The 13,456-nt window shown below is 37.8% G+C and overlaps 2 protein-coding genes across 4 annotated transcripts in view; both read right to left on the bottom strand.

The window, feature by feature from the left end:
- Nucleotides 1–1,118, bottom strand: part of Fhl5 (four and a half LIM domains 5) — a 43,691-nt gene extending 42,573 nt beyond the window's left edge. Inside the window, exon 1 of one of the 3 annotated variants that reach the window (XM_050144963.1) lies at nucleotides 809–1,118. The gene's annotated coding sequence lies outside the window, so the exon portion shown is untranslated. Of the gene's footprint in view, nucleotides 1–243; nucleotides 775–808 lie in introns of those variants that run through there. The other 2 variants (XM_050144961.1, XM_050144962.1) reach the window with 2 other exon arrangements.
- Nucleotides 1,119–5,661: 4,543 nt separating this feature from the next.
- Nucleotides 5,662–13,456, bottom strand: part of Ufl1 (UFM1 specific ligase 1) — a 28,467-nt gene continuing 20,672 nt past the window's right edge. The window contains exons 12-19 of the mRNA XM_050144949.1: nucleotides 13,243–13,365; nucleotides 10,915–11,032; nucleotides 9,511–9,674; nucleotides 9,298–9,428; nucleotides 7,760–7,840; nucleotides 7,393–7,478; nucleotides 6,768–6,948; nucleotides 5,662–6,121 (exon numbers count right to left, since the gene is read on the bottom strand). Of these exons, the coding sequence (XP_050000906.1) occupies nucleotides 5,903–6,121; nucleotides 6,768–6,948; nucleotides 7,393–7,478; nucleotides 7,760–7,840; nucleotides 9,298–9,428; nucleotides 9,511–9,674; nucleotides 10,915–11,032; nucleotides 13,243–13,365 (1,103 nt within the window). The 3' untranslated portion in view covers nucleotides 5,662–5,902. The remainder of the gene's footprint in view (nucleotides 6,122–6,767; nucleotides 6,949–7,392; nucleotides 7,479–7,759; nucleotides 7,841–9,297; nucleotides 9,429–9,510; nucleotides 9,675–10,914; nucleotides 11,033–13,242; nucleotides 13,366–13,456) is intronic.

Consider the following 13,456-nt stretch of genomic DNA (forward strand, 5'->3'; position numbering starts at 1 on the left):
GGAGGCAGTTCCAGTTATCAGCCTACATAAGTGTCATCAAAACGAGAAAGCTATAAAACTCAGGAAATAAGAAATCAGGTACCAATCGTCTCTAATTGTCAAGGCTTCAGTGGGTACCCACCCTCCAAGCCAAAGTTGTTCTTAAGCCTTTCCTGGAAAGTTTGAGTACCTCACCCTTAAAGAATTTAAGAAGTCAAAATGCCACATAAACAAACATAAAGGATGCATTAGGAAAAAACTCACTTTTTCCTCGGCTTTTTCTTTGGATCTACACAGTCTGGAAGAATAGGTGACAGATTCGCCTCTTAATCACAGGCATGTCAACTCCAAAAGGAACAGAAAGGGTCATCAGCGTTATCGGATCCTCCCTTCAGCTTTTCAACTTTGGAGGAAAAAATAAGCTCTTTCCTCCCAATCTGTGGCACGTACACAAGGCTCCTCCTCAGACAGAACCACTCCTTGTCAATGTCTACTTAAAACCACAAGGAAAAAAACTTCCCTTCAGAATGTCCTTAAAGGGAAATTTGACTAGTGTTAGAGCTGCAATATTCTGGCTAAGCCCCCGAGTTTAAAATATAGAACATTTATGCAGAGACACACACACTTGAGAATTTCCACTGACTAAGTTCAATTAAGGTCATAATTAGAAGAACTATGTTCTCTGAAAGTAAGTATTTTGTATTTCCTTAACCAATCCATTTTTGGTTTTGTTTTCTGGTGGCTACCAGAATCCTCCTTATGGGCAGGAAACAGCTGAAGGGCGGGCAGATGTTGACTGTTGTCTGGGAGAGATGAGAGGAACTCTCACCTTTGGGGTTCTTTGTAGAGCAGATGAGATGTTGTCTGCTGCCTTTTTCACTTCCTTCTTGGGAAATTCGAGAACTTGAAGTGCTGGACTTGAATGAAATAACTCAGGATTGTTCCCTGCTTTCTGCACTTGCAAAGTGGATGGATTTCTGCCTGTGTCCCCAGGTGCCGGCGCCGATTGTTATGTCATTAGCCACATTGTGTGACTTCACTTAAGTTCAACCTCATCTGGCCTTTTGAAATCTTCAAACTATGAAAAGTAGCCAGAGAAGCCAACTGTATCAGAAGAAAGCTTTTGTTATGAACTAATCTATCACAAGAATTCTCAGTGGGTCACAGTGACCGATATGAGAAATGGAATTTGTTCTTAGAATTTCCATTTGAGACCATTCCTTCAGTTTGGAAGGTGAGATAAGAGAAGAAATACTCAAGCCATAACTTGATTTACTTTCTGACCAAACTTACAGTTCTCTTGTTTTCAGCCATAAACGCATATGTTAATATTCCTGAAGTCAACTCAGCTAAACACAACTAAAGAACCAGGAGTAGGAAACACAGAGCCCATGATAAACTGTTTTATTTCCTTGGTTTGATGAATGGAGTGTTATGATGAAAGATGAACAAATCTCATCAGCAAAAGTACACCTACCTTTTCCTTAGTGGTAGAGTGGAGTACTTGCTAATGAGGCCGTTTCACCTTCAAGAAAGGAAGCAGTCTTGATGATGTCACAGCACCTATGTCCCCATCAAGTCATGAGGCCACTGTTCTCTAGGTTACACGCATACTTTTCAGGAGGATGGCTTACACTCACGGATTCGACTTCACTGATTCCCCCCCCCCCCCCGCCCCTTAACTTACTGCAATTTGTCTTGCCCTTGAACTACTCCACCAGAAAGGGCAGAAAAGTCTTAGGATCATAAAGGATGCTGACTAGAATCTCCAGAGCACTGCACACTTTATAGGAAGTTCCTCTGGCCAGACCTATTATTGAAACCGGATTCCTTTTCTCAATTAGACTCTTCTGGTTTCCTCCTCCCCTCTCTCCCCAGTGTTTCTCTGAGCACTCCACGCTGCTCCTTAAGAGCCACTTTCCACGCTACAACCAGCAAATCTTTGGTGCCATCTGACGTGGCTCTCCTAGGTTGCCCAAACATATCCTATGATTTACTGGGATCTTTGTGACTTGTAGCCATCTCAGCTTTGAATGAAGCCTTTTATCTCCTTCCTATATTCTCTCAGGGCATGGCAATGACATCCTCATGTCATCTTAAATCCTAGGTTCCCTCACTTATTCTCCACTAGCCTCTATTTTTACAGCGTCTGTTGGATTCACTTTGTTAAATGACATCTCTTAGGCATATCATTATCTCTGCATTCCAGACTTAATATAACTACATAAATTGCTTTATCAACCACAAACAATTTCCTCTGCCTCAGTGTGGTACCCTCTTATCCTTTCTTTATTATTATAGAGTGATACTTAGTTTAAAATGTCTTACTGAATTTTAAAAATGCATGTTGCCTCAGTTCTGAATATAGAATTTAAAGTGACTTTCCAGCATAACCTAAATATTTTCTGTATAATTTTGTGTGTGTATATGTTAACTACATAAGGTAATATTTAGGTATTTGTATAAATGTTTCCATTATAACAAAATGTTCACTTTTTATATTACATATATGATGTGGGAGTGATTTCTTATTAATAAAGAAACTGCCTAAGCCCCTTGATAGGCCAACCCTTAGGTGGGTGGAGTAAACAGAACAGAATGCTGGGAAAAAGAAGCTGAGTCAAGGAGTCGCCATGATTCTCCCACTCCAGACAGATGCAGGTTAAGATCCTCCCTGGTAAGCCAGCTCGTGGGCTACACAGAATATTAGAAATGGGTTAGAACAATATGTAAGAGCTAGCCAATAGGAGGCTACAGATAATGGGCCAGGCAGTGTTTAAAAAAATAGTTTCTGTATAATTATTTCAGGGCATAAGCTAGCCATGCGGGCGGCCGGGTGCCGGGGACGCAGCGCTGCCGCTCCAATTGCAACACATATAGCTTCAGAGTTACACAATATTCTTAATCAGAAAAGACCAACTAAATAGTGCATAGCTATAGCCAAGTATTCCCATTTCTAGGTTCACTGATAGCAAAAGATAAACCAAAAGGAAAAGCATAAGTATTAGTCTCTTTTATACTGGTGTAATAAAATATTATGGCCAAGGCAACTTGATAGAGAGAAGACTTGCAGTTCCAGAGGGACGGAAGTGCATCACTATCACGGCATGCAAGCCTAACAGCAGACGGGTATGGTGACTGAAGCAGTGAGTTGAGTCCTCACAATGCCGGAACAGACAGCAAACTTGAAAACTGCATGCAGTTCTTGAAACCCCAAAGCCTGCCCTAATTGGTATATTTCTTCCATTAAGTCCACACATCCCAAACCTATACAAAAGGTACTACTAATGGGAACCAGGTATTAAAACACCGGAGCCTATGTGGCACAATCTCATAAAACCAGCAGCCAGGTGGTGGTACACTCCTTCATCCCAGGACTGGAGGCAGAGGCAGGTGCATCTCTTGAATTTGAGGTCTACAAAAGTGAGATCCAGGACAGCCAGATCCAAAGTTTCCAATGGAGCCCCACACAGAGGGTTAGCTACTATGTACACTTGCTCTACAACACTGTGGCTTTTCTCAAAGTTTCCAATGGAGCCCCACACAGAGGGTTAGCCACTATGTACACTTGCTCTACAACACTGTGGCTTTTCTCAAAGAAACCAATGGAGCCCCACACAGAGGGTTAGCCACTATGTACTCTTGCTCTACAACACTGTGGCTTTTCTCAAAGCACTGAGGTTCTGACGGCCCCTGCTACTGCTCACTTTATCTTCTGGGTGGTCTCAAATGGGCTTCTGTTGACTATACTCGTCTGTAGATGGAACACAGTGAACATTAAAACCGGGCATGTTTTCCACATCTCTATTAGAATAGCAAGAGTTAACAGATAATGAGAACATGGCTATAAAATTGCTGAAATCTGGCTGAGAAATTATTTACTAAGATGACTGACAAATTTTCAAACAACAGGATGTAATAAATTATTTTTGTGTAATAAAAATATCATGTTAACAAAGAATAATTCAAAATATAAGTATCATATGAATTGCAATTGCTAAGTAGTTTTCAGAATAGCATATACAATTTAAAAGAATAGACAACTTTATTTTAAATAATATTCTTAACCTAATTCATTAAGACTATATCAGAAATTAAGTCTTTACAGTCAGTATATAATTTTATTTACAAAACAATAAACTTTATTTACTAAGGAAAAATAAAATTTGGGACAAATAAAGTAAATGCAAGAAAGATTAACAAAGCTTTACATTTTTCTACTATATTTCTGTAAATTAAACTAAAATGAGTTTATCTGATCATCTCTTGTATTTATTTTTATAGACAGAGTATGGTGCAAACACGGATTGCTTTAGTGTTTTCCAAAACAATGTTATTAAACAAAATTTGAAATTCAGATTATTCACAAATTTGGAAGCTGAATAAAAAAATAAAGTGATTTTGGAGTCTCGGAGAATTTACTACTTTTCTTCTTTTGCTTATATGAAAATATGCAATAGAAAATTACCCATGTGAAATCATTTATCTTATTTTCTTCTATGTGTAAGGGTGTTTTGCCTGCATGTAGGATTAGGCACCGCGTGTGCATGGTGCTCAGAGGCCAGAGGCATTGGATTTCCTGGGTCTGGAGTTACAAAGCAGCCGTGTGGTGCTGGGACTCAAATCCGGGTCTTCTGGAAGAACAGCTGGTACTGTTCCCCGAGCTGCCGCTCCAGTGCCTTAATGTTTTCTACAAAGTTTTATCATAAACTTTAACAAAACTCCCAGTGAGTAATTAATTGCTTCATGCAGTATTAACACTCTGTTATTTCAGAAAAGAGGTAGTCTTTTGTATTTAAACATTTGAAAATATTAAAATTACAAGATCACCTGAGACATTATATAAAACAGCATTCTTTAAACATTTTATTACATTAAAAATAACTAAACTTTTTAAGAAGTAATAGAACACTGCTTAGAACTTACTTGCTTTAAATTATTGTTCCAAGGAACTATTTTAGTAAGCCTTAACTAATAATATCAACAACCAAAAGTGCAATGTTTTATAATTTCTATTCTTGGAATAAAAGTTCTGTGATTAAATTAAGTTTAATCACATTTACAGATTCTGTGTTCATTAGAAAGAACACCCTAGCAACCTGTTATACAGGTTCCAACAAAGAACTCTGAGTAAAGCAGCCACTGAAATCAAACAAGCAAAACTTAGAAATCTAAACTCAAAGCTAAACTCAAATCTAAGCTTAAAGAACACCTCTGTCCCTTTAGCCACCCCACTGTACAATGTGCCTTGTGTTCTCACAAGGAACCTCAGGTTTGCCCTACGGCTCCTTCCCTGGGTTTGCTTTATGAGAGCACAGCACTGCAAGCTTGTCCAGTGTCCCTGCTTGTCAAACCGCCTCTCAGACTCTGGACAGCTTTATGCAGGAGGCCTTCTCTCAAAAGCAAGAGCCTGAGCTTAGTAATATAAAATATATTTGAAATTTTCTAGCTTTAAAGCATTCTCTATAAATTTAAAAGTAGAACTCCCTATTTATTCTTATTTCATATATAACATTTTTCATGAAAAAAATACAATATTTTAAATATCTGCCAAAATAGAAGAGTGGTACTTGGAAATTAAATAGAAAACATTTTCCCCCTAGAGATGAAAAGTATTCTATTTTATTTTTCATTTTAACATCTAGAAGAAATTAAAGTATATAATTGCTCTAGATTCAAAACTCTTTGAAAACCTTTTTATTACATTACAAATTATACATAGGATTATGTAAAAAGAAAATGTTTCATGGAGAACTCAACTTGTAAAAATTTCCATAAGATTAGCATCTAATGTAATATCACTCTTTTATTTGAATTGTTGGGGGGGATTAGTGGGGAGAGTGGGGTGTGCTGACTGATTAATTTGTGATCACTCATCTTCAACTCCGGGGAAAAGACTCACTACAAAAGCAAATGAAGGGCATTACTCCTCTGTCACAGATGATTTCCTGGACTTCAGAACAAGGTCCTTAATGGATAAAGACAGTTCCTGAAGCTCTTTCCGAGTAGCATTGGTGACGTCATGCTGTTCCTTGTCCAGTTCATCTGCTGACAGGTCCTCTTTCTGTCCACTCTTCTTATTTTGATTGACTAACTGCTGTACAACCAAGCCTTGGTATTTTACCAGGAGAGCATGCTGGTCCTGTTAGAAGGAAGAAGAATCGATCTGCTGTGACCAGAGAAAGGAGATTTGCTTGAACAGTACAAACTGAAAGCCTTATCTTCATGAGACAATGGCCATGTTAGTGCAAAGCTGAGTACGACAAGCAAGGTCTGTGCTCTCAGAACGCAGTCAGGGTGCAGATCAGGAAGAGTAAATCTTGTGCATACCACGTCACAGGAAGCTGATTTAGCTAGGCTCTATCACCAAAAACACAAACTAATAAGACTCAAGGAAGCTGAATTGCTCTTAGCTATGGGTTGGCTTCCTTAAATGAAGAAAAAGAAATTTGAAGGAGTCCTTGGAGGCTAAATCATAACCAGGGAAACTGAGAGACAAGTTCAGACATTCTTGTATCTTTTCTGAAAACTTATGTCTAAAATTAGAGGACTTATCACCATAGATCTTACAGAGTGCTAAAAGACCCTTAAACTACACTTAATTAAAAGAGAAAAAAAAAATCAACCCCCAATTCACTGTCCCCATTTCTGGGTGCAGACAGATGTTAAGGACTTATCTCATTCTCTCTCCCACTCTCTATCTCTGGCTGAGTGTTGGCAAAGATTCACATCCAAAATACTCCAAGTTTAAAAGCTTGAAAAATGTCCAATGCATTAAAATGTAGTACCTCTGGGATTTTGTTGTGAAGAAAAGCAATGATCTGTGGGACACATCTTCCAGGTGCGTGGAGCATGCTGTGGGTGGAGAACTGAAATAACAGGACTGATGTGAGGTGCAGAACAAGAGCAGGGTCTTCTGTGACCTTCAGCTGTTCAGCCAGTGCCTGCCGATGCTGGAATAGTATTTGCCTGCAAACCCAAATCACAGAAATACATAATTAACACGGACTCACTGTTTACACATTCTCCTTTCAGCATTCAGCATTTCACCTTCTCTGGTTTAATGACCTGGTTCCTCAGCATTTGAAGGAATTTTTTAAATATGGGCAATATGTACACATACTACTTTAACTTTAGATGGAACAGGTAGATAAACATGCTAAGAAGTTACAGATAAAGCTATATAGCAAGTGACTCGAAATATACTTTCTGAGGTTGCTGGGATCAAACAAGTTATAATGACTTAAGTAAGGTTTCGGGTAAGGAAGGCTTCAAGTCAAATACAATGTCCAGGACTAATCTTCCGTAGGATTAGGATGGTGAGTAGACTCTCAGTGAAATGCTCAGTCCCACTCATACATCAGCTAGGAAGCAGCTCACGCTGAGGAACAGCAACAACAGAGTCAGCATTACCTTTCCCTCTTTTTGTCTCCCTTTTTCACCATAATGTCACAAGCTTCTGTTGCAGAATCCAGACAAGAAAGGAAATCTTCTATGCTCTGAAGACATTTAATTACATAATTTACTTTTAAAGACATTTAATACGGGTTTGCAATTTCACACCCCATACAAAAGTTTTCACCAGGGCATTTGGTAAACTGAAATCGTGATTTAGGATTGAACGGTGAAGTGCTCCCATCTTTCTCTGCCCTTCAGCTCCCCCAAGGGACGGGCACACGGAACACTAGTTTTAGACTCAGGCTAGAAGGGTTGATTGGAATGGACACAGGGCACACTATACACGAGTTCTCACCGCAGTCACCGGTTAGCACTGACTTACTTTGTCATTTAGAGAGTTGTGGAGTTTGGTGAGAGCTACTTTGGTTTCTTCTGTCAATTTACTTAAAATTTTTTTCCTTATCTGTAAAGGAAAAATTATCTTGGTTATGTTTTTGATATATGCTGAATATTAAGATCAAACAGACAAATAAAAATTCTACCACATATTTAGTGCTATAATACTCTACTAAATGCAATATATCTTGTGTTCTGTTAGGTCTCAAAGTAGGAGTTAAAAATGTTAAAATATTACAGAACCACAGAGCTAGCCAAACATTAGCCAAAAACTTCTATGCAGCCCTCATCTTTACAGCCCCCAGTGAGATCAGATGACTACAAAGGGACGGCCATGTGGGAACAGAGACTTTGGGCAGAGACTGCAGTTCTTCCTCAGTGCCACCTGAGCGGTGTCACAGAAAGGGATGCCTGTAAGAAGGGCAGTGGATCTTTTCTGTGGCTAGACGCTTGTGTGGTAAGTGCTGTAAGGAAGCTGTCTTCATCTTCCACAAATGGAGACACTGAATTTTGTGGTCCTGTGGACTAGACAGAACATTCTTCTACAACACTTCAGGAAGGGCCACTGAAAAGCTTCATGGAAAGGCTGGCGGGTATGCTGTGCTGGGAAGACAGGCGACTCAGAGTCTCATATCAGTCTGTACAAGGCCACAGAAATAGACTGCATGTACTGTATTTTTACAGTGGAAGTAGGTAAAGACACAAGTCAGAGCGTTGGGCACTGTTGTTCAAAGAAAGAGAGGATGTTCAGTATCCTCCGAGTAGCAGTGGAGGTAAATAACTGCACTTCTGTCAGGGGTGGGAGGGGCCTTAATTATGTAAGCGAGTCACCTAAGATTAAAACACACCAAGAAAAATCATGCTACCTCTGTGGCAATAAACCATAGTAATGGAGGCCACAGCATTTGATGCATGTAGCTTTAGCACTTTTAAAGCCAGTTATAAATGCAGGGAGCCACATGATGACCTTCTCACTCCTTTTCCCTGAATCTCCAACCAGAAGGAAAAGAAGGAAGAGAAGGAGGTAGAGGAACGGTTATCATCACCACAGGAGTAGAGCAAACCCTTTTACCTGTAGGTAACTGAGCACAGCTGTACCTCACACGGCAAGTGCAGGAGTGATAGGGGTTGGACTCGACTTTAAGATCCTAATTTTAAACAAATGAACTGGAGCTTGTCTCAGTATTTAAGAGGTATATTCCCATCAAAAGAAAAAGACTGTGAACTAAAGGAACTTTGACTAACTATTAAGAGAGTTATAAATCAACAAGAAAAAGGGGAAGACTGCTAGAAACAATCAGAAAAGGTTTTATTTGTTATAAAGTAATTAAACCTCTTTACTATAAGTACTTTGGCCATATTATCAATCCTTATAGAATGATATAAGCATTGTACTATACTTAAATTCTTTAGTAATTTAGCCATAAAAACTCTTATTTTCCCTTTGAACTATTTCAAATGAGAAAAAATAAAAATGTGTTCAGACTCAAATTACATCATGCAGCAAGCAAATCACTAACATACATCACTTGTAATGGCTGCAGGGTCCTCTACCGCCATCATTAAATCTGAGGCTAGGAAGTTGAACATGAGGTTAGTGATATCGGTACACACTGTCTTCAGCAAGTGCTTGGTAAGAGCAGTCTGGGTGTCATCTGGAAAAGAAGAACACTTTATGAAGGCTAACTTCCTCTCAGAATTACAAGAATCCATTAAAAAAGACACTGTTAAGTATACCTGCAAAATATTTCATCCCCTTTTCAAATAATCTAATATTGTTGTACAGGTTTGAGACCTCTTCTTGTAAGTCCTTGATTGTACGTTTTCTGCCGGTTCCAGAAGCAGAAGTTGAAGACATGAACACTGACCGTACCACTTCAAGATACATTTTATTAAGAGGTCTGTGACAAGATAAATATAGTCAATTAAAATGTATTATATTTATGTATTTAAGAAATTTTGTTTATAATAACACATTAAAAATCTCCCATATTTCTAACAAATAAAATTAATCTGAAGCAAGGTTCAGTAAAAAGTTTGCTTTACAGGGCCAGGAATAATAACTTAAATGAATTTTTAAATTTTTTTTCATAATTTTGAAGTATTCAGAGTAATTTCAGGAAAGATGACAAGAATGATAGTAAAACTCTATAAACTGAAACAGACCTTTAACATTAATTTGCCAACTAGCACAAGGTAAGTTTGTTTTTCTTTGTTGGGAAGCACAGCAGAGAAGCTCTCAGGGTCCAAACTACTATTTAAGATGATGGATTAAGACACACCTACATGCGCTTTCACAGATTACTTCAAAAAATGGTGCACAACTGTCAGCTACCTATTTTCTATTTTTACAGACTATGGCTCTGCAATATATTTATGCATAAAATTTACATCTATTTAAAAAAACCTCACTATCTCACTACAAAAGTTCTACTCCAAAATAAAAAAGTTAGATTTCCCGAAGTCTTCGATGATCTCTATGAGACTATGTGCTGGACTTAACCTGAGGGAGGGCCAGGGCTGGGTAACAGTGGTTACGTTATGTAAAATTTCTTTCATTTCTGCATGTAAAGCTAGCTTGTTTCATTTACAAGGTAGACATTTCTGGACATATTCTTTTTGAGGTCCATTTTCCCTCTTCCAGAGACTAAAAGTAAATACTGTTTATTCTCTGTCAAATCAAAATAGAACATGATTCCTTTCTCCTTTTAGATGCTGTTTTTTACACTATGTAAGGAAGCAGTTAGTGATTAGTTCCAATCAAGACCTAAGACTGCAACTTCAACGAACACTTCAAGGGTTCTCAGCTTCTACTGTCCATACTGTCCAAAGCATTTACCAAATCTTAACTGCCTCTGAAGGAAAATAAACTTGGAATTCCATTGATTAAATTAAATCCAAATATTTGTGTGTGTGGGGGGGGGCTAGCAAGGTGCACACCTTTAATCCCAGCACTCTGGAGGCAGAGGGAGACAAATTTCTGTAAGTTAGAGGCCAGCTTGGTCTATAGAGTGAATTCCAGTATAACCAGAAACCCTGTCTTGGGTGGGGGTGCTAAAATATGGTTTTAGAGATATTAGTGAAAATTACATTCTGTCAAAAATGGTAAGACCACCAGTAAGAGATATAATTTATACTTGCTTTATTAGGTATTCTGCAAGTTCGGAAATAAACTCCTCAGGGGCATCTTGCACATGTTTCCTTAAGCAATCTTCAATTTCTTCCTGGGACATGAACATGATGTCTGGCTTCTTCTTTCCTGTGTGTGTATCAGCAATGAGAAGATGAAACACATGGTCAAGAGCAAAAGCCAGGCAGAATTACACACCTCACCAGACAGCAACACATTTTATGTCAACAAAACTGCTACTTTCAAATATAACTATCTAATAAAATTAAATTTTGAAAGTCTGTTTGGTAGAATTTCGTTCTTTTTAACTTTCTTTAAAAATGACTGTTCTCTGTAAGATGTCACAGGCCTAGGGGCCTCTCTCCTCTTAGCTAATGTAGGAAATGCAAATAGACAGGTATCAGGGCATCAGGACAATTAAGAGATGATCTTTCAGAAGAGAGTGATTTCTCTTCTGTCAACAGCCGACACGGAACAAAGTTTTCTTCTTCACAAAACTGAGTACTTATTGAAGCCAAGTCAGCCTTGGAATTTACATGAGAACTTCAGAAAGTGATAAGACTATGTTAACATTTACCTTTTTGGGAAGATACAAACAAAAACACAATTCTATACTAGTGAATAATAAAAATAAAGATTAGTATGCAGCTAGTGTATGGAAATATTGATAACTGTGGAAATTGTGTTATGGCTAACCACTTGAAAAAATATTGGTAGCAAAGAAAGTAAACAACATTTTCATTATAAATAATAAAGCTATACCTTTAATACAAGTGATTATTTTCAGGTAAATCAGATATTGATTCAACAAGTGAAACCTTAGCAATAAAAGAAAATGGCTCAAAAATCAATTTTCTGTCTTAATGAGGATCTGAACAGATGAATTCATAGCTTCAAGGTAGTTATCCAAGTTCTAGACCCTTCTAAGATCTGTTCTGTAACCCTAATGTTCCTACTAAATAGTCTTTTCCTGTTTCCTTCCCATAAGCCTTTTATAGGCGGTTAAATTACATTTTTTCCAGTAATCTTTCATACTGACTTGATTCTGTGTTTTAGTTGAGAACCTAATTTCACCCTCCATTTCAGAGATTACAACATAACTCTCTTTCAAAGCACTGAAATTACTTTTAAGGTAGAATGGTTTTACTACTCTTATACTGCCTCGTAATCTATACACAAAAGAATGTCACATGCCTCATTTCTCTACGATCACAGGTATTAGAGAATAACTTTAAAAATTCCTCTTTATTATTGTTCCTACTGTATCTTGGGAATTCATTAATAAGCACACAAAATGAAAAATAACACACACAAAGCCAAATTGATGCTGTTTGAGTCAGAGTAGACAGAGTAAGCTGTTTCTATTGGACACTCTGCTTTAGTTAACAGTATTTCTGTACAGTAACAGTGTTAGTTATCTCATCGTTTCTTAGGGACTTTAAAGGGAAGCCTAAGCAATTGTGATGTGCATATAGTAGCATATTATCTTCATTGGAGGTTTACTTATTACTTTTTAAAATTGTTGCTGGGGATGAGGAGGCTATATTCCATGATCCTTTGTTTAAAATGGGAAAATATAGTTGTATTTAGAAGAGCAAAATATGAGTAAAACTCAAGGCTGGTCCTTCAATTCCTGGTTCTTCTGCATCTAACTCTCTCTCTCTCTCTCTCTCTCTCTCTCTCTCTCTCTCTCTCTCTCTCTCTCTCTCTTTTATTTTTAATAATTTTTCAATACAGGGTTTCTCTGTGTAACAGCCTTAGCTCTCCTGGAACTCACTTTGCTCACTTTGTAGACGAGGTTGGTCTGAACTCACATAGATCCACCTGCCTCTCCCTTCTGAGTGTGGGTGGGATTAAAGGTGTGTACCACCATGTCTGACTCTGCCTTTACCTCTTTAAATGCTGGGATTATAACTGTGTGCCCCTACGCATGGCTTGAAAGTAATTTTGTTTCCAGTGTTACTGCTTTTCAATTCTTTTATCTTCTAACTGTCCATTTTTATAAATTGTCACATGAGTTTATCACTGGGAGCTGAGTGGCAATACACTTAACTATAAGCTGTGCTGTTTTTGCATGAAGAATGACTATGCACTGACAAGCCTTAAAAGGAGTGACTTGACTGTTAAAGACCATAGAAGATACTTTCTGTTTAGTGATTTCTGACATGCAAACTAAGAGACAAGTTTATACTTCATATTATTAAGCTGTGAAATTTGTAATCACTGAAAATGCAAAACAAATACTTCCTATTTGAACACACAAACCTAATTATATGCATCTTAGGAAAAATGTTAAAAACACACACACACAAATAAATAGTGAAATAAAAGCTACACACCAGCATGAGATGACTGAGACTCATCATCACTATCATCATCTTTTCTTCCTTTCTTCTTGATTTTTTTAATTTTGTATTCTCTGGCGTTGCCCCCTCCTCCTCCTCTCACACTTCCAGAGCCCTCTGGGAGAAACACATTAGTTAGTATTATTTGATTAACAAGTTTTAGAAAATGATGACAATATGTTGCTGTATAAACAAATGACAGAAAAAT

The sequence above is a fragment of the Alexandromys fortis genome, unplaced genomic scaffold, assembly GCF_014885135.2.
Source record: "Alexandromys fortis isolate MF-2015 unplaced genomic scaffold, M_Fortis_MF-2015_v1.1 scaffold_2_1_26212458, whole genome shotgun sequence".
Lineage (NCBI taxonomy): Eukaryota > Metazoa > Chordata > Mammalia > Rodentia > Cricetidae > Alexandromys > Alexandromys fortis.